At 48.7% G+C, this 18,501-nt stretch overlaps 1 protein-coding gene across 11 annotated transcripts in view; it reads left to right on the top strand.

Annotated features, from left to right (window-relative positions):
* The window catches only part of MSI2 (musashi RNA binding protein 2), a 335,448-nt gene that overhangs the window by 110,118 nt on the left and 206,829 nt on the right, over positions 1-18,501 (top strand). For all 11 annotated transcript variants that reach the window (XM_038759053.1, XM_038759052.1, XM_038759056.1 and 8 more), the window contains exon 6: positions 3,745-3,837. In XM_038759053.1, coding sequence (XP_038614981.1) covers positions 3,745-3,837 — 93 coding nt within the window. The remainder of the gene's footprint in view (positions 1-3,744; positions 3,838-18,501) is intronic.

Here is an 18,501-nt window from a genome sequence, read left to right as displayed (position 1 = left end):
ACCACTCTTATGTGAACGCTGCCTGTTCCTTTCCTGTGGTGCTAGAAGCAGCTCCCCTTCTCCGCATCTTATTTCAGGTGAAAGGACTTTGAAGGGAATTGTGATGGATTTCCAGCACAATCACCCCCCAAGTGAGTGCTTTTAGGGAGAAACAGCAGCTTCAGGGGCCTCTTTTACCCCACCGTGGCCATGCTGAGACCTTCCACTGACCCACCCTGGCCCCACTGAGACCTTTCCTGACCTTCCACCAGCCCACCATGGCCCTGCCAGGATCCGTCCGTTGGCCCATCTTCCCTGCCAGGATTTTCCACCATTTCAGCTCTGCCAGAAATTTCCACTGGGAAACTTCCACTGGCCCACCGTGGCAGTGGAGGGATTGTGGGCCAGGAGGAGAACCTGGTTGTGACCTCAGCAGCCTCAGCCCGATGGTCAGCAATGGAATCATTCCCATTCATTCATTCAATCGTATTTATTGAGCGCTTACCGTGTGCAGAGCACTGAACTAAGCGCTTGGGAAGTACAATTTGGCTACATATAGAGACGGTCCCTACCCAACAGTGGGCTCACAGTCTAGAAGGGGGAGACAGACAACAAAACAAAACATATTAACAAAGTAAAATAAGTAGAATAAATATGTACAAATAAAATAGAGTAATAAATATGTACAAACATATATACATATTCATTCATTCAATCGTATTTATTGAGCATTTACTGTGTGCAGAGCACTGTACTAAGCGCTTGGGAAGTACAAGTTGGCAACATATAGAGACGGTCCCTACCCAGCAGTGGGCTCACAGTCTAGAAGGGGGAGACAGAACAAAACAAAACATATTAACAAAATAAAATAAGTAGAATAAATGTGTACAAATAAAATAGAGTAATAAATATGTACAAACATATATATATATATATATAAATATATAAACAGGTGCTGTGTGGAGGGGAAGGAGGTAAGGCGGGGGGGATGGGGAAAGGAAGGAGGGGGCTCAGTGTGGGAAGGCCTCCTGGAGGAGGTGAGCTCTCAGTAGTGCTTTGAAGGGAGGAAGAGAGCTAGCTTGGCGGATATGCGGAGGGAGGGCATTCCAGGCCAGGGGGATGATGTGGGCCCAAAGCAAGCCCCACCTCTTTCCCCAGCTGGGGAACAGGGAGAGGCATCGGCGCTTCCCTGCATGCCCCCTTGCCCTCCATCCCCAGTGGGATTCTGACTCCAGCCCAGGTGGTGGGAATCTCACTCGCCATGTGTTTTGCATCTTTCTATCAGCCTCTCCCTCAAGGAAAGTTTTGATTAAACTTTGTTTCCTCCTCGAATTGGCTGAAAAGGACCCTCGTGGTTCTTGGGGAGGATGTTTGAGTGACTTAGATCACCACAAGAGGCTCTGGGCAAGTGAAAGTTTTTTTGGATAAGTGTAAGGTTGTAGGCTAGTAGCCAATTCAGTCTCCCCAGGCTTGCTTTGAGTGGGCCAGAGCAGAGGGCAGGAGCTGGTTGTTATAAACAAATGGTCCTCATTTGATGCCACCATCTAATCTGTCAATCAAGAAGCAGCTTGGTCTAGTGGCTAGAGCATGGTCCTGGGAACCAGAAGGACCTGGGTTTTAATCCCAGCTTCATCACCTGTCTGTGGGTGACCTTGAGCAAGTCACTTCCCTGGACCTCATTTACCTCACCTGTAAAACGGGGATTAAGACTGTGAGCCCCAAGTGGGACGTGGACTGTGTTCAACCTGATTAGATTGTATCTCCCCGAGCACTTAGTACTGCGCCTGGCACATAGTAAGCACTTAACAAATCAATTGATTGCCCTCCCAATGAGATGCCCACCCAGCTCCTTTTCTCAATACCAGAGTCCCTAGGGGATTGTGCCTGTTTGGGATGAAAAAATGCCTTGGCCATTCTCTCTCCTGGTGCCTGTGTCCTTGGGGAGGGTTGGGGTTAGGATTTCAGTCAAGCAATAGGTTGTCAAGCTCGAGATTCTTGCTCACTTGCCACAGGGAAATGAATGCTAAGGGATGCTGGGGAGTTTGTTGTATTGAGTTGGCACTTAGAGGAACCTTGGGTTGGTGACGGGGAAAGAGGGGACGGGTTGTGGCAGGGGCAGTTTCCACAGACACCTGCAAGGATGGCTGTGGAGAGGAGCCCCCAGGCCAAAGAGCAGGAGGAAGTTTCTTGAGGGTGCTTACTCTGTTGTCCTCTCCCAAATGCTTAGGTCAGTGCTCGGCATGCAGTAGGGCTCGAGAAACACTATTGATTGAGGGCGAAGAGGGAGGGCATCTTGGGGAGATGGTTAGAGCAAGAAGGAAACCTACCAAGAAACGATAACTGAAAGCAAGTATGTGGAGAGGTTTAATCAGTAGTATTTAATGAGTGCTTCCTCGGTACACAGCATTGTACTAAGTGCTTGGGAGAATAAAGGAAATGGAGTAGAGATGGCCCCAGCCTCAAGGGGCTGGCAGAGCTTTGAGTGGAGATGACCTCATGTCTACCACTATAAATTCCAGAATTTTCCAGCAAGTGCCGGGTCTCGGTCCCACCGAGCTTGCCCCACTGGCACATGGCAAATGGCCCAGCCAGGCCCCGACTGGGAGGCCTGGTGGGAGAGACTGAAATTGCCACAACGCACGCTTGATTGCTTCTGCACAGAGTAGCCAGCATCCCCGTGTCTGAACTCTGTGCCAACCTTTGGGGAGACGTCATGAACCGGTATCCCTATCTCCTGCCAGGATGAACCCCCCATGGGACAACCTGATTACCTTGTTACCTCCCCAGTGCTTAGAACAGTGCTTTGCACATAGTAAGCACTTAACAAATACCATTATTATTACTATTATTATTATTATTATTATTATATGTGGGCCCGGAAGCCCTTCAGGATGGTTCCTATTTGACCAAGTGACTTGTACTCCATTCCGTGATTGAGTAACTTTTATTCCATTTCTTATTGGATAGAATAACTTGTATTCCATTCCTTGTTGAATAGAGTAATTACATTCCATTCCTGTTGGAAGGAGTAACTTGTATTCCATTCCTTGTTGGAAGAAGTAAATTGTCTACCGTTTCTCATCGGGTAGAGTAACTTGTGTTCCGAGCCTTGTTGGAAGGAGTAACGTGTATTCCATTCTTCGTTGGAAGGAGTAACTTGTATATCATTTCCCCATTGGATAGAATAACTTTTGTTCCATTCCTTTTTGGACGGAATAACTCATATTCCATTCCTCTTTGGACAGAGTAACTGGTATAATAGTCCTCACTGGATAGAATCACTTGCATTCCATTCCTCAGTGGTCGTAGAAAGTTGTATTATTTTCTGCATAGGCCAGAGTAACTTGTATTGGTTTCCGCATTGACCAGTTCTGTAGGTTGTTGGTTTTTCATCTCACGCTGCTCTACTGGACTGTTGTCCTCCTTCTGCGGGCCATTAAAAAGGGGGTAAAAAAAGCTCTCAAGTGAACATCATCTGTTAAGCTCCTAAATCACATTGGAGCCACAGGTACAGTGGCTATTGGTCAGTCACCAAAAAACCTAATTTGTGACTTGAATTGGTAGCGTCTAGCCGTCAACTAGGACCTGCTCGTGATGGGGTTAGGATAGCCATCTCCAGCTTCCTTCCTTCCTCCCCCTGATTTCAGGGCCCATCTTGGGGGCCTGCTCGGAGTAAGATCCATGTTCACTGTCAGGCTTGAGAAAAGAATTTATTTTTTCCCCCTGCCTGCCTCACCTTCGTGTGTCTCTTCTAATTTCTTGCAGATGGTCACGAGGACGAAGAAAATCTTTGTCGGTGGATTATCCGCAAACACGGTAGTGGAAGATGTCAAGCAATACTTCGAGCAGTTTGGCAAGGTAAGAGCCGCCCGGAGCGCAGCGGGTCATGATGGGAGATGGCCCATCAGAAAGTGAGGCTGTGACACTGATACGCAGCACATCCGGGTGCTGGGGAAATCCCGGGGGACTGGGGGCGGGGATCAGTGGGATTTGGATTGTCCAAATGAGTGGGGGTGCTAGTGGTACCGACTGAGCGCCTGCCCTGTTTTATTCTGTAGTTGGCGGGTGGGTGGGGGTGTTGCTATGGTTTCACAGGGGGCCTTGGGGTTTGGATGGGGAAACACAAGGAGGGGAGGGACTCAGAAAGCATGGGGATGCCGGCGGGGCCTGGTGACGAGGTAGGTGGGAGTTGGGGCTCTGAGCTCAGGACTGTCGGCTTGCAAAGCCCACTGGGCTGTGGTGTGAAGACACCGCTCTGGCCAAGCACCGCAGGGAGCCTGGAGAAAGTGACAGGTCCCACAGCGGTCGGTGTTTGGTGTTGGCGACTTGGAAAAAAAAATATATTGAAGGGGGCTGGGAGAGGCATTTAAAAATGAAGCTCCAAGCCTGAGGAAGAGCAGTGACATGGATTTCGGGAGTAATTTTTAAGAAAGCCTTGCAGGTAGGCCACTTGTCTTCTGGCCTAGAGTGGGTTAGTGCCATTCCCACTGGGCACATCAGAGCTGTCCCTTCTGTCTTCTTTGGTGCTTTGCCTGCCTTATGCCCAGGCCAGAAAGGAATGGGTAAAAAGTAATATAGGTGCTACGTTTTTCCCCCCCTCCCCATCAGCCCTCAGTATCCTGGTGTGGGGAGGTCAGTAAGTCAACCCCAGCTGTTCACGTGTGACTGCCTCCTTCAGGGTCTGCTGTCCTGGGGGTCATCCCCTCTGTCAGGGGCGGTTGGTCAGAGGTACCCGGGAGCACTTGGGGCTTTGCCCACCTGTCCGGCTTGCTTCACCATCAACAGATCCCATTTATTGGTGCCATCGAACCTCTTAGAGGTGTTCGAACCGCAGAGGGGTGGGGCGGGCGTCGACGCAAAGCGTGCCCCCGAGCAGCATACGGTCTCCGAAAGATCAGACACGCAGGGACGTGTGCATGCAGACACACTGTGGCTCGGTCAGAAATTCTGGTTGGAAGGCCGGCTCCTGCTGGGCAGCAGGAGGCTAGGTGTGAACGTCGTTTGCCCAAGGGTGGGGAAAGAGATTCAGGAATTTGGGCCAGCTTTGAGGAGGCCCCTTCTGGAGAAGGGTAGGCAAGTTGCGTGGCTCACTTGGAGTGGTGGGCTGGACGTGGGGGTAGGTGGGGCAATGGGGACCCTTTATTGAAGCATCCTGGAACAGAAGACCACACCATTTTGTCCCTGGCCCTCATCAGCATTTCCGGCCAGGGGATAGAGACTGAACCTGATTCTAAAATCACCCCTTTGGGTATCAGTCTGTTGCCACAGTCTCAGAAGGTTGCCTGAACCTTTTGATATTAGACCTCTCCACACCACATAATGAAAATAATAATAATAGTATTTGTGAAGCAGTCTGTGTCAAGCGCTTAGAGAAGCAGCATGGCTCAGTGGAAAGAGCCCGGGTTTGGGAGTCAGAGGTCATGGGTTCTAATCCCGGCTCCGCCACTGTGTGACTTTGGACAAGTCACTTCACTTCTCTGTGCCCCAGTGACCTCATCTGTAAAATGGGAATGAAGACTGGGAGGCCCATGTGGGACAATCTGATCACCTTCTATCCCCCCAGCACTTAGAACAGTGCTTTGCACATAGTAAGCACTTAAAAAATGCCATTATCTGATGACTTGACACCTGTCCACATGTTTTATTTTGTCATCTGTCTCCCCCTTCTTGACTGTGAGCCTGTTGTTGGGTAGGGACTGTCTCTATATGTTGCCAACTTGTACTTCCCAAGTGCTTAGTACAGTGCTGTGCACACAGTAAGCGCTCAATAAATACAAATGAGTGAATGAATGCATTGAGGTAGAGACAGTGCATTCAGAGCAATCCATTCATCTGGAATGACACTCATTTTTTTGGTCCTTCTAAATCAATCGCTAGTATTTGTGGAGTACCTTCTCTTTGCAGAGCAGTGCGCTGAGTGTTTAGGAGAGTTCAATAGAATTAGTAGATCTGGCCCTCAAGGAGCTTACAGTCCTAGTTTACAATCTGGAGCCCTTGACCAGGTTCTACCGGTAATGGAAGTGAAGACCTCACTCTTCTCACCAGCCGTGGTCATCGGACAATGCCTCTTACTCCACGTGTGTACCCTTTCCTAAACACTGTTATTTCTTCATATGGCATTTAGAGTATGAGCTCCATGAGGGCAGGCATCCTTTCTTTTGACTCTGTCATACTGTACTCTTCCAAAAACTTAGTACGGTGCTCTGCCCTCAGTGAGTGCTCAATAAATACCACTGATTTCTTGGTTTACTTGAGATTACTTGGTTTACTGATTGCTTGGTAAGCACTTGAGAAGTTCTATTAGTACCGGTTTGGGGACCGTCGTCACGGATGGCTTTAAGATTGTCTTCCGACTAACCAGAGGGGAAGTGATTTACACTGAAAGAGTCTAAAAGGAACAGGATTTATTTCTAGACTTGGATATGTGTGGTTCTTCTCTGCAAGACTGCTTCAAGCCCTTCATGGTGTGAGCCTAGCCCGAACCCCACTGGCCTTAGAAAATGAGATTACCGAACTCCTCCTTTACTAGCCCCGGTGAGCAGGATAAAGGGATCATCTGTTTGATGGAACCGTTTCCATTTCTGAACACCCACTAAGCTTGGGGCTGTTTCAATGAAACACCAGAGGAGAGGTGAGGTGGCAGCCAGGACATTAGAACCTTTAAGTGTGTGATCTTCACTCCACCCTCAGCCCCACAGCACTTATGCGCATATCCCTAATTCATTTATATTCAAGTCCATCTCCCCTTCTAGACTGAAAGCTCCCTTGAGGGCGGGAAATTTGGCTACCAACTCCGTTGTAATGTATTTTCCCAAGAGCTTAGTACAGTGCTCTGCACGCATTAAGTGCTCAATAAATAGTGTGGATTGATTGGGCCCTCAGGGCAGATTTTCATTTTTCAATAAGAGGAAGTGGAGCTGAGGTCTGGGTCTGCCTGTGTCCGGAAAGGGGTTAAACCTACCTTCGCCTGGGGAGGTCACTTGCTGTTTGGCAACTGCTCACTTGCTTTGCGAATTCCAGAAACTTATGGAGCCTCTTGTTAAAGGACTAGGGCGGCTTTGGAGTATGTCTCTTCCCAGGAGTCGTTGTCAGCACTGGAATCCTCGCTTCCCCTGCGGTTTGGGTGTTAATGATGGCTTTTATGCGCATGCTTTCGGCACAGTTTTTGTTCCTCGTATGATGGACCAGCTGGACAGTAGTATTCCGCTGGTAGTATCCCACTGGCATTCCACTAGGAGAAGCAGTGTGGCTTACTGGGTACAGCAGGGTTCTGGGAGTTATAATCCTGGCTCTGCCACTAGTCTGCTGTGTGACCTTGGACAGGTCACTTCTCTGGGCCTCAGTTACCTCATCTGTACAGTGGGGATTAAGAGCGTGAGCCCCATGGGGGACAGGGACTGTGCCCAACCTGATTAACTTGTATCTACTTCAGTGCTTAGAACAGTGCTTGGCACTCATACTCACCCTTGTGGTGTCACTAATATTCCTGCTAGTAGCCCATTAGCACTACCCCTAGTATCACACTAGAAGTGAACTAGGTTTTATAGTAAAATTGCTGATATCACAGTAGTGGTGTCACTGGTGTGTCGTTTCCCCCCGACCCCAAGTTAACTGGGTATTAAAATAGTATCACGAGTATCCCACCACTGCTATCCAAAATGCTAACCTCAGCATCCCACTATTAGCAAACTGGGGTTTATAGTAGAATACTATTATTCATATTTACTGAGTGTTTACTGTGTACAGAGCACTGTACTAAGCTCTTGGAAAGTACAATTTGGCAACAGCGACAGTCCCTACCCAACAACGAGCTCATAGTCTAGAAGGGGGGAGACAGACAACACAACAAAACAAGCAGACTGGCATCAATAGTATCAAAATAGATAAATAGAATTATAGATGTATGACATCGTTAATAAAATAAATAGAATAAATATGTACTAATATACCCAAGTGCTGTGGGGTGGGGAAGGAGGTAGAGCATAGGGAGGGAGTAGGGGTGATGGGATGGGGAGGAGGAGCAGAGGAAAAGGCCTGAGTCTGGGAAGGCCTCCTGGAGGAGGTGAGCTCTCAGTAAGGCTTTGAAGGGGGAAAGAGAGCTAGTTTAGAGAAGCAGCAGGTCCTAATACCATCATTATTAGTAGATAGAGCAAAGGCCTGGGAATCAGAAGGACCTGAGTTCTAATCCTGGCTCCACCATTTGTCAGCTGTGTGACCTTGGGCAAGTCACTTCACTGTGCCTCAGTTATCTCATCTGTAAAATGGGGATGAGGACTGTGAGCCCCATGTGGGACAAGGACTGGGTCCAACCTGATTAGCTTTTATCTCGCCCAGCCCTTAGTACAAAGCCTGTCGCATAATATGTTCTTAACAAATACCATGAAAAAAAATGAGTAGTTCACACTAGTGGTGTCACTAGTATCCCCCTAGAAGTTAACTGAGTAGTGTAGTAGTATTACCAGTAGCCCACTTGTGCTATGAGTAGTGTCACCAGTATCCCATTAGTAGTGAGCTGTGTTTTATTGTGCATCCTCCTGGAAGCATCAGGCATAAAGTGAATAGCGGAATGAGGTGTAAGGGGGACAGTGAGTCTGGGGGCAAGTTCTTTCCCAGGCAAGGGCAGGAGCCCCGAGGGAGCGATCGAGGCCAGAGTATCCCAGGCATCTGGGCCCAAATCAGTCGATGACAACTGGGTGCGTGCACCCACAGTTGGTTGACTAAATGGAGCCTGGGCTGGATTGGATGCTGCTGCTCCTGGAATCAGGGGGTTGAACTAGATGGGCCCTCAGGGGCCCTCCTTCAACATTCATCGTTTGTTTGGCCAGGGGTGATTTGGGAACAGTCCTTGGCATGGCCGTCTAGTCCAATCCCCTGCCTCTGGGTGCATCTCCATCTGTCGCAGACCAAAATGGCTGCCTTTTTAAGGATCTGTGAGGAAGATTGCCTTTCCCTCCTCTCTCCCCCACCCCACCCTCATTTGGCTCAATGTGGGTTTCAGGATTTGGGGCTTGTGAATTCTGTTGGCTTTTTTAAATACCTGAGGAGGGAGGGAGATGGGGGGGAAATGTCATCTTGAACAGCAGGGAAGAGCCTCTCCTTCTAGACTCTAAGCTCCCTGTGGACAGGGAGCACATTTGCTCTCTCTGTTATATTGTTCTCTCCCAAACACTTAGCACAGTGCTCTACGTAGAGTAGGCACTCAATAAATATGATTGATTAATTGGTAGGATGGGTGTTGGGATTCACAGATTCATGAGCAAGGCACAAATAAAGATCGCCACATATAGAGTTTCCTTAATTCACTTGGCCGGCAAAGATGTTATAGCTCTAATCCCTCCTCCAGTCCTAGTGGTAATAATAATACTAATGATAATTGTGGTGTTTGTGCCAAGCACTGTTCTAAGCACTGGGGTAGATTCAAGGTAATCAGGTTGGACATAGTCCATGTCCCTCATTGGGCTCACAGTTTTGACCCCCATTTTATAGATGAGGTAACTGAGGCCCAGAGAAGTTAAGTGACTTGCCCAAGGTCACACAGCAGGCCTATGCTCTTTCCACTAGGCCATGCATAGCCTGCGAAGAAGGGAGAGGGTCCAGGGTGGGCGTGAGGGGGACATTTGAAAGGATTAAATTCTTCTTGGTTGGCCTCATTCAGCCTTTTCCTGTCCCGATTCCTCTTGAGCCCTCTCGAGCTGTGTCCCCTAATCATGGGGCTGAGGGTAGATGTTCATGTGTGTACATGTGCAGATGGGCACACCTTTCTGTAAGCACCGCATCCTGCCTCTCTCCGTGGCCTGGGCGGAAGCCTCCAGCTTCCTCATACCTCTCCTCAGCATGGAAAAGCCTCCTGCTTCAGGCACTGTTTCCTAGTAGCAACCAAAGTAGGCGAGTCTGTTCTCTGGCTGCTCGGGTTGGAGAGGGGGGGCCTCGATTGGAGGCTGGGAATGGGTCATTAATCAAGTGGCGTGGACAAAGAGTGACACACAAAGGGAACTGGAAAAAAAAAGCACCAAATTTTTGAAGGTTCAGTGTTGGAAATGAGAAAACCTTTCCGTTAGCTTTGGCTGCTTTTCAAGGTCACTCTTCGTGGGGGGACACACAGGGGTTGTGAAGAGTCCGTTTTTTTGTTAACCTTTTCAGCTGGCTTATCAATTTGGGCCATAAGTAAAGGGGAAATCAAACCTTAGCCTTGCAAACCAATGGCCTCTTGCCCAGGAGGAGCGATCTCATTGTGGGTCAAATGACCGGTAAAGAAAACTGATTTCTTTGGTTTGTTTTATTATCTGGTGGGAGGGTGGGCTGGCTAAAGGAATTTGAGATCAAATGTTTATACTTAGGGTGACCTCTGGACTTAACTCTCTGGGTGAAGAAGGCACGGGGGTTCGGTGGGGGTGCAGAGGTCAGAAGGGTCGGGGGGATGCCCTGGAAAGAGAAGGGGTTCTTCCTGTTTTTTGACCTGGGCAGTGGCAGGGAATGTCAGGGGGTGGGAGCGTGTTCTGGATTCCAGGTGACCTCTCCAGCCTAATTCCCCGAGTGGTCTCTAGTTCCCCGCACCCCCACCCCCTTACCTCTGATGGTGCTCGGCGCGCAGCAAACTCACAATAAATGCCATTGATCGATTGATTGATTGGGCTTCATTTCCCGACGCTAGGACGTGCCCAGCTGTGGGGGCTGCTGAGGGCAGAGGAGGCACTGGGGTCCTCTTTTATGACCTGTGCCGGGGAATACAAGTGTCTGTGCCCCAGAGATAAACAATAATAATAATGATGGTATTTGTTAAGTGTTTACTAGGTTCTGTACTAAGCATTGGAGTGGATACTAGCTAATCGGGTTAAACACGATCCCTATCCCCCTTGGGGCTCACAGTCTCAATCTCCGTTTTACAGATGAGGTAACTAAGACCTTGATGAGTGAGTGAAGTGACTTCCCAAGGTTACACAACAGACAAATGGTGAAGCAGGGATTAGAACTCATGACCTTCCAACTCCCAGACCCGTGCTCCATCCACTATTCCGTGGGGCTTCTCAGATGAGAAAGCCTAGCCCAGCCAGAGGCCAGGATACTGGGATAGCACTGCCACTGGGCCCCCCCTCAGCACCAGTGTCCACTAATCCATGCTCTGACCAGCTGACAGCATTGGCCAAGGGCACACGTCAGCACTGTATATGAGGTGCTTGCACATGTGACACAGGTACAGAGAAGCCGCGTGTCCCTACCTGGACAATGTTACAATGTTCTTGCCCCTAATTACAGTGGACCAGGATCAAAGAAACTTCTCTCTGGACCCAGTCTTCCATTCTCCCCCCACATTCAAGCACCAGTGTCTTCAGGTTCTCTCTTCGAGGATTTGGGAGATCAAAAAGAGACCTTTAACTGATTTTGTCCTTCTCCAGGGACCGGGCTGCTTCTCTGCCTTTAAGCCATCCGAGGCCCGGATCGGAGCTTCTCCGCCGCCCCGAGTTTCTCCCGGGCCATGCTCACTTTTATATAACTCTCGTGAAAGTAAAGCAGTCCTTATTTCCAGGCTTCCAATTATACTTCACACGGCGAACTGTGTAATTAGTTTGGAAGACTTATGCTTAGTCATTGGTTTATCCTAATCGGCTTTGGCTTTCCCCAACAACAAAGTGAGCTTATTTTGCTAAGCTGAAACAACTCTGCTCCCTTTGTTCCTCCTTTTATTGTCTCATTCCTTTCATTCTGTTTTACTGCCAAAGTTCTGTTTCATTAGGCCCAAGTCATTTCCAATCCAGTGGGCTGCTACAATCAAGCCTTTATAACTGGGCTGCCCCGCTTCCCATGTCCCTTCTGGTCTAGTGTCGGGACACAGGGGTTTAACCCATTCTGGGAACCCCACTCCTGGCCGTGTGGGCGGTTGATTGGAGGCACGAAGGGGAATCTGGGAAGTGCAACTCCGAAAGGGCCAGCGGAAGCCCATCCGGGGAACTGTGCAGGAGCAGCATGGAAGGGAGTCTTTTGGGCAGCAATGGCTGAAAATGTGTGTTGATTGACAAGAAGTCAGCTGGGGCCTCTAGAGAATAAGAGCCTCTAATTAGGCGGTAAACACTTTCTTCCCCTACAAAGAGACATTTGGAGTGGATTGTGGGATTGGAGTCTCCCAGGCCTGCCTATATGTGTGTGTGTTGGGGTGCGTGTGTGTGGGGGGGGTGTGTCTGTCTGAGACTGCTTTGTGAGCTGCTATGGTCTAGGTACTCATTTCGATCTTGCTTTTTAAGTACAAAATGGTATCAGAATGGAAATGTTACAAACCTACTTAGACCATGAGCCCCATGTGGTACAGGGAGTACGCATCTGACCTGATTATCGTAGTGTGGTGCTAGACACATAGTGAGCGCCAAAAAAAAATACCACTATCATTCAATTAAATGTTAAAGGCTAGAGGACTGTAACGGGTTCTGCTTTGTGGGATGTTTGATTTTGGAGAGAGAATTCTCTCCCTCCCAGACGCTCCCTGATTGATCATGAGGCCCTCCCCCAACCCCGAGAGACAGGGACTTTGTCTAATTCCCAACTGTGTATTCCTTCCCAGTGCTTAACTGGCCCAGGGCGATCCTCTCAGTCAAAAGTTGAAAAAGCAAAGCCCCCTCTGTCCCAGGGACCACAAAGATCTTCCATTCCATCCACAGAGCCGGGAGTGGACATGGGGAGGCCCCACGTTCCTGGGGTGCCGACTGAAGGTTGTCGCCGAGATTTTTCCCACCTCGCTATCGCTTGCGAGCGGGGCCCCTGGAACGGCTCCCCTCTCCTTGGTCTCCCATCGGAGAAAGCATCCGCTCTCGTGTTTCATCTCCGGTGGCCCCCCTCGTGTGGGATTCTTTACTGTTTACATTTTCCTCCCCAGTCCAGCTTGGAACCAGGCCCTTACTGTCTCCCCCACCTCACTGAACCCTCCGTCTGGTTTGTGTCTCCTCCTGTCCAGGAAGGGACCTGCAGGAAGGAGGTGGCTTTATTTATTTGACTCTCCCTCCCTAGCCTGGCTGGGGATCGGCAAAGGCCCCCTTAGGGTGGGTGGCCAGGATTCCGGACCCTTCTAGCCATCTTTCTTACCACCTTGGTTTTTCCTAAGCACTGTATGCAATTCTTTTTCACTCTGCCCTGATATTGCGTGTCTCGCCGCCAACCCCTAGCCCACGTCCTGCCTCCGGCATGGAGTGCCCTCCCTCCTCAAATCCGACAATCGCTTTCTCCCTCCCTCCCCGCAAAAGCCCTATTGAAGGCACATCTCCTCCAAGAGACCTTCTCAGACTAAGCCCCACATTTCCTCATCTTCCACTCCCTTCTGCATAGTCGTTGTGTCTTGCTTCCTTTGTTCTCCCTCCCCCCACCCACCCAGCCCCATGGCACTTACATACATAACTGTAATTTTATTTATTTGTATTAATGTATGTCTCCCCCCGGGCCCCCCCTCCCACAGATTGTAAGCTCACTGTGGGCAGGGAAAGTGTCTGTTTATTGTTATATAGTGCTCTGCACACAGTAAGTGCTCAATAAGTGTGATTGAATGAAAGAAATCCAAGCAGGAAAGCCACTAGCAGGGCTCCTCACAAGCTTTCAATCAATCAGTGATATTTACTGAGCGCTTATTATGTGCAGAGCCCCATACCAACAGTGCAACAGAGTTAGCAGGTATGTCCCCTATCTGCAGTGAGCTTACAGGCTAGAGGGGAAGACAGACATTAAAATAAATAATTTGTGATGTATAATTCAAAGATTACGTACGTAAGCACTGTGGGGTTGAAAGTGGGGTGAATATCAAATGTCCTTTGCCAAGTAAAAGTTCTAAGGTCATTAGGGTCGGTGGCCTGCTAGGGCTACAGACCATCACAGGGCTGCAGGAGAGAGCGAGGGAGGGCCCAGGACCCTTTCGGCACTATAAACTTGTCTGTGTGTTGTCCAAGAAAATTGTGCATTTCCCCCATCCGAGCATGTATAAAATAGACCTGTCTGGCCGGATCCAAATGCCTCTTGCATCATAACCAGTCTGCTCTGGGTGGACGACTTTTTAAAAAAAAATTTTGGCCAACCCAGAAGAGCCCTGGCTAGGCAGAGTGTGAGCTTAGGACAATATAAACCTGCACGTTTCCTGCACGTTTCATCCCTTAAGATAGAGCTGGCCGAAGTGACCTGCTGTATTTTGGCTGGGTGGACAGGGCACAAAGTTGGCGTCCTAGGGAGTCCCTTCCAGCTGGACAAATGTGTGAGGTTGGGGGAAGAGGCAACTTGCTTCTGGCAGGGCTCTTAGGGGGAGAAGGGGGAGAATGAGTTAACGTGCCAGTGGGGCATTAAGCAGGCCAACCCTTTACTTTCCCAGAGGCCTCTGAAGATGTCGTTTACAATGGAGTTGTTAGCATGAGAAAAGAAGCCTGTCTCTCTCTTTTTGAACTCATCTGGGAGAAGGAGGGGAGGGGTGTGTGTGTGGGGGGGTGATTTAAAAGTGAAATTGCCCTTCAGCTCAGGGCTGGGGCATGCAGGGAGAAAGCCCAGTTCATTTAGACTTGGCATGCCATTTGGATTCCATTGTTTTGGCTATTGGACATTGATATGGAGATTTTTTTAATGTATTTTCTTTGTAATGGTCAATGGGACACCCCATTACACAGTGGATGGCTTACTCTGCGAAGGGGTCTCAATGCAGCCAGCAAGCTGGGGTTTGACAAGTTACTACCCTTTAAATTTTTACAGCCCGGCATTTCCAGATTCAGATTTGTGAATTATTTACGTCGGAAAGGCAGGTCTGGAGTTTATTTACATTTGAAGCGGTAACGGTCAGAGCCCCAGAAACGTTTTAATATGCAGTAATGTTCTGAATGTGTTGGCGTTTTCGACGGCCGCTAACCCCGCCAGAGCCTTTAAAACCAATCATGAGCTCCGCGCCTGATATTTAATAGCTTTTAGCTGATTATTTTTCTTCTCCTCCTCCTCCTCTTCTATCAAAGTTGACCTGGGTGGACTGGAGTGGAAATGAAGTCATCCAAAGGCTGAATTAGAATAATCACGGGTCTCTAAGAACGAAACAGAGAGATGGGCAGGAGGGAAAGAAAAGCCAACATTACCAAAGGCTGGGAAACTTTGTCGAACAAATAGCAAGCTTCACAAGGATGAATGTATACGCACTGTCTCCTGTCCTTTCAGTTTCTCCACAGTTGCTTTTATAAGATGATGAAAGGTGGAGGCTTTTTAGGGCTGCGCCAGTGTTAATTTAAACCAAAGAGATGGTTGTTGGGGTGGTGGGATGTCCTTTGGGGGCTTCCGGAGTTCACTGGGGTTTCAGGGCCAGAGGGAGCATTGGAGACCAGAGTGTGACCCGAAAGTGACCTTAGGGAAGGGGCAGATGGCAGTTTTCTGGGAGAGAGGAGAATTGAGAAACTGAAATACAGCCATGGGGCAGGAGGGATGGGGAAACTGACTTGGAGCCGCTGACGGAGACTCTGGGAAATTCAGCCAGGTGCCAGAATGAATGGCTGATAAGAAACATTTGGGGACCTCTGGTCGAAAGGGATGATTTGATACTTGGGGTCTGGAGGCAGCTTCTGTTTTGAGATTCTTTATGTGGCACCTTTAATAATTTCTACTGACTGTTGGGCCAAAAGTGAGCTCTTGTTGCTGAGGCTGAATAAGGAATGAATTATAATTAAAACCAAACGAGAAGGTTTGTCACAGGAAGCCTGTGTCTAGGTGGTCCGTAGGAGATGGACTTTATGGAAGTGAACTAGTTACCAATTAGGGATAGGTCCCTGACATTTCCAGCTAACTATTATAATTGGGAGCAGAGGGGCGATTTTGAGACTAACTTTACGGTGTGCAGAGTCAAAGAGTCTGTGGGGTTTGGTTTTTGTTTTTAATTCTGTGGGAAAATGGCAGCCCTTTTTGAGTGTTTGAGGGGGGCTTTGAATCAAGCCGATTACTCTTGCCGGGCCTTGGATCGCTAATGGCTATGACACACCACAGGACTTAATGTTTCCCGTACTTTTGAAATGGATTCATCGACAATCGGCCACGCCAAACGGAGCACTCTCTGCTTTCGTGTTGGGATTTCCGGAGTTTGTCAAATAGAAGTGTGGCGGAAGGTGTTACCTTCCTGCATTGGTGAACAAATGCCAAGAATAAGGCCCGGATTCCCCAGGCTTGGGGGCCGGTCCACCCCCACAGGTGGATCTTTACAAAGCAAGTATCCAGCAGAAGGGTAGGCCTACTGACGATGGAAAGCTTTTTCTCTTTCGAGTGGTATTTAAAAGCTTACTCTGTGTCAGGCACTGTTCTAAGAACTGGGGTAGATACAAGCCAGTCACGTTGGACATAGTCCCTGTCCCAAGTGGGGTTCAGGGTCTCAATCCCCATTTTTCAGATGAGGTAACTGAGGCACCCATACACGAAGTGCCTTGCCCAGTGGCACAAAGCAGACAAGTGGCGGAGCTGGGATTAGAACCCAGGTCCTTCTAACCCAAACCTGTGCTCCTTCCGTAAACAGCCACAGGGAAGGAGCGACTGCTGCTCCTTTGGGAGTTTTCAGCATCTTGGACTCCGGCTGCAAGGGGGAGTGGGGAGACCTCTGACTGGTGGCCCTCCAATAATATAATGATGACGGTGGTGATATTTGCTAAGCACTTACTCTCTACTAAGTGCTACGGTAGAGGCAACAAGCAGAATGGATACTGTAAGCTTGTTGTGGGCAGGGAACGTGTCTGCCAACTCTTGTATTTTACTCTCCCAAGCGCTTAGTGCAGCACTCTGCACATAGGAGATGCTTAATAAATAATATTGGTGGTATTTGTTAAGCACTTACTATGTGACAAGCACTGTTTAAACGCTGATACCATTAATGATGATGATGGTGATGGGATGCAGCCTAAAGATGAATAACCTTCAGGGGCCAGGAACCTTTGGCATATGGCAGTCTTCTAGACTGTGAGCCCATTGCTGGGTAGGGACCGTCTCTATATGTTACCAACTTGTACTTCCCAAGCGCTTAGTACAGTGCTCTGCACCTAGTAAGTGCTCAATAAATACAATTGATTGATTGATTGATTGATGGCTACTGAGCCAATGCTGGAGAAATGAGCATCTCCAAACCAGGACTGTGACAGGCAGAGCCCGGTCACTGCTTACCTGTAGGGTTTTTTGTGGGGATGTGCGTGGGAGGGGGGAATTTAAATTTTATTTTAAAAAGTCACTTTGAAGTCTCCTTTCATGTTTAGGCCTCAGAGGGGGTTATAAATCACCTCCGAGTGATCTTCCACTTCACATAGATCACTAAATGAGAAAATTGCCAACGCTCATTACTTTCAACCCTGTGTGGTGTAAATTAGGCCTGCAGCCTGCTTCCCCTGTGGATAAAGAAGTGAGGGGTGGCTGACCCCCTAGAGTGGGTCTCCCCAGGTTTTCTGTGGCAGGTTTTGGCTGGGGGAGGCACCCACTCCTGCTGCTCAGGAAGGCCAAGGGTCTTGGCCATGGGGCTCACATGTGAACCCTTGGGGCTCACAGTGGTAATTCCCATTTTACAGATGAGGCAGCTGAGGCACAGAGAAGTGAAGTGACTTGCCCAAGGTCACACAGTCAATAAGTGGCAGAGCCAGGGTTAGAACCCAGGTCCTTCTGACTCCCATTGTCTGCTGTGAGACCTTGGACAAGTCACTTCACCTCTCTGCGCTTTAGTAACCTAATCTTTAGAACAGTGCTTTGCACATAGTAAGCACTTAATAAATGCCATTATTATTATTATTATTAAAATGGAGATTAAACCTGTGAGCTCCATGTGGGATATGGACTGTGTCCAACCTGATTAGCTTGTGAATACCGTAGAACTTAGTACAGTGCCTGGCACATAAAAAGTACTTAACTACCATTTTTTTAAAAAAAACCCAGCATTTTCCTGCCCAGAGGAATGCCCGGAGTAAGAGTAACTCCTTGCAGCAAAGCCAGTGTGAGCCAAACTGTATTATCTTGTGGCCGGACTGGGAAAAATCGTCAGCTTTTGTTGAGAAGATAACTCTTCCACTATAGCAAGTGCCAATTTTCTTGTGAATGCGAGGGTCTTTAATGGGAATCTTCCCAAGGACTCGCTGCATTCCTGGCAACCGACGCAAGCCGTGCCGGAAGTGAGCACTGCGGTCTGAGGGTGGGGGGTAGGAAGCAGCGGGGTAGGGGGGAGTTTTGTTTATTTGCAATAAGAAATGGGTTTAATGCGTGTGAGGCCATGAGTCAAAAACGTATTTTCCGGCGGCTTTATAGACTGAACCGGAGTGCCCCGAGGAGCTGAGCACTTTAAAAATACCTGTGGGGAAACTTTCATCCTTAATAAATAATTCTTGCCCATGACTGGGATTAAAAAAAAACACGTGTGGCGGGAAAGCAGCTGAAAGCCAGTTTCCCTCCCTATCGGAAAGGACTGCCCCGGCTCACTGGCAAGCGATTTCAAAAGGTAGGAGAATTTCAAGCAATTAGAGCTGAGGAAATTTCTAACATTATCCCCTCTCAAATGACCCCCTTCCTGACAGGTACATG

The sequence above is a fragment of the Tachyglossus aculeatus genome, chromosome 17 (assembly GCF_015852505.1).
Source record: "Tachyglossus aculeatus isolate mTacAcu1 chromosome 17, mTacAcu1.pri, whole genome shotgun sequence".
NCBI classification, from domain to species: Eukaryota; Metazoa; Chordata; class Mammalia; order Monotremata; family Tachyglossidae; genus Tachyglossus; species Tachyglossus aculeatus.
The sequence above is the reverse complement of the archived record's forward strand: the minus strand, read 5'-3'. Positions and strand labels throughout refer to the sequence as shown.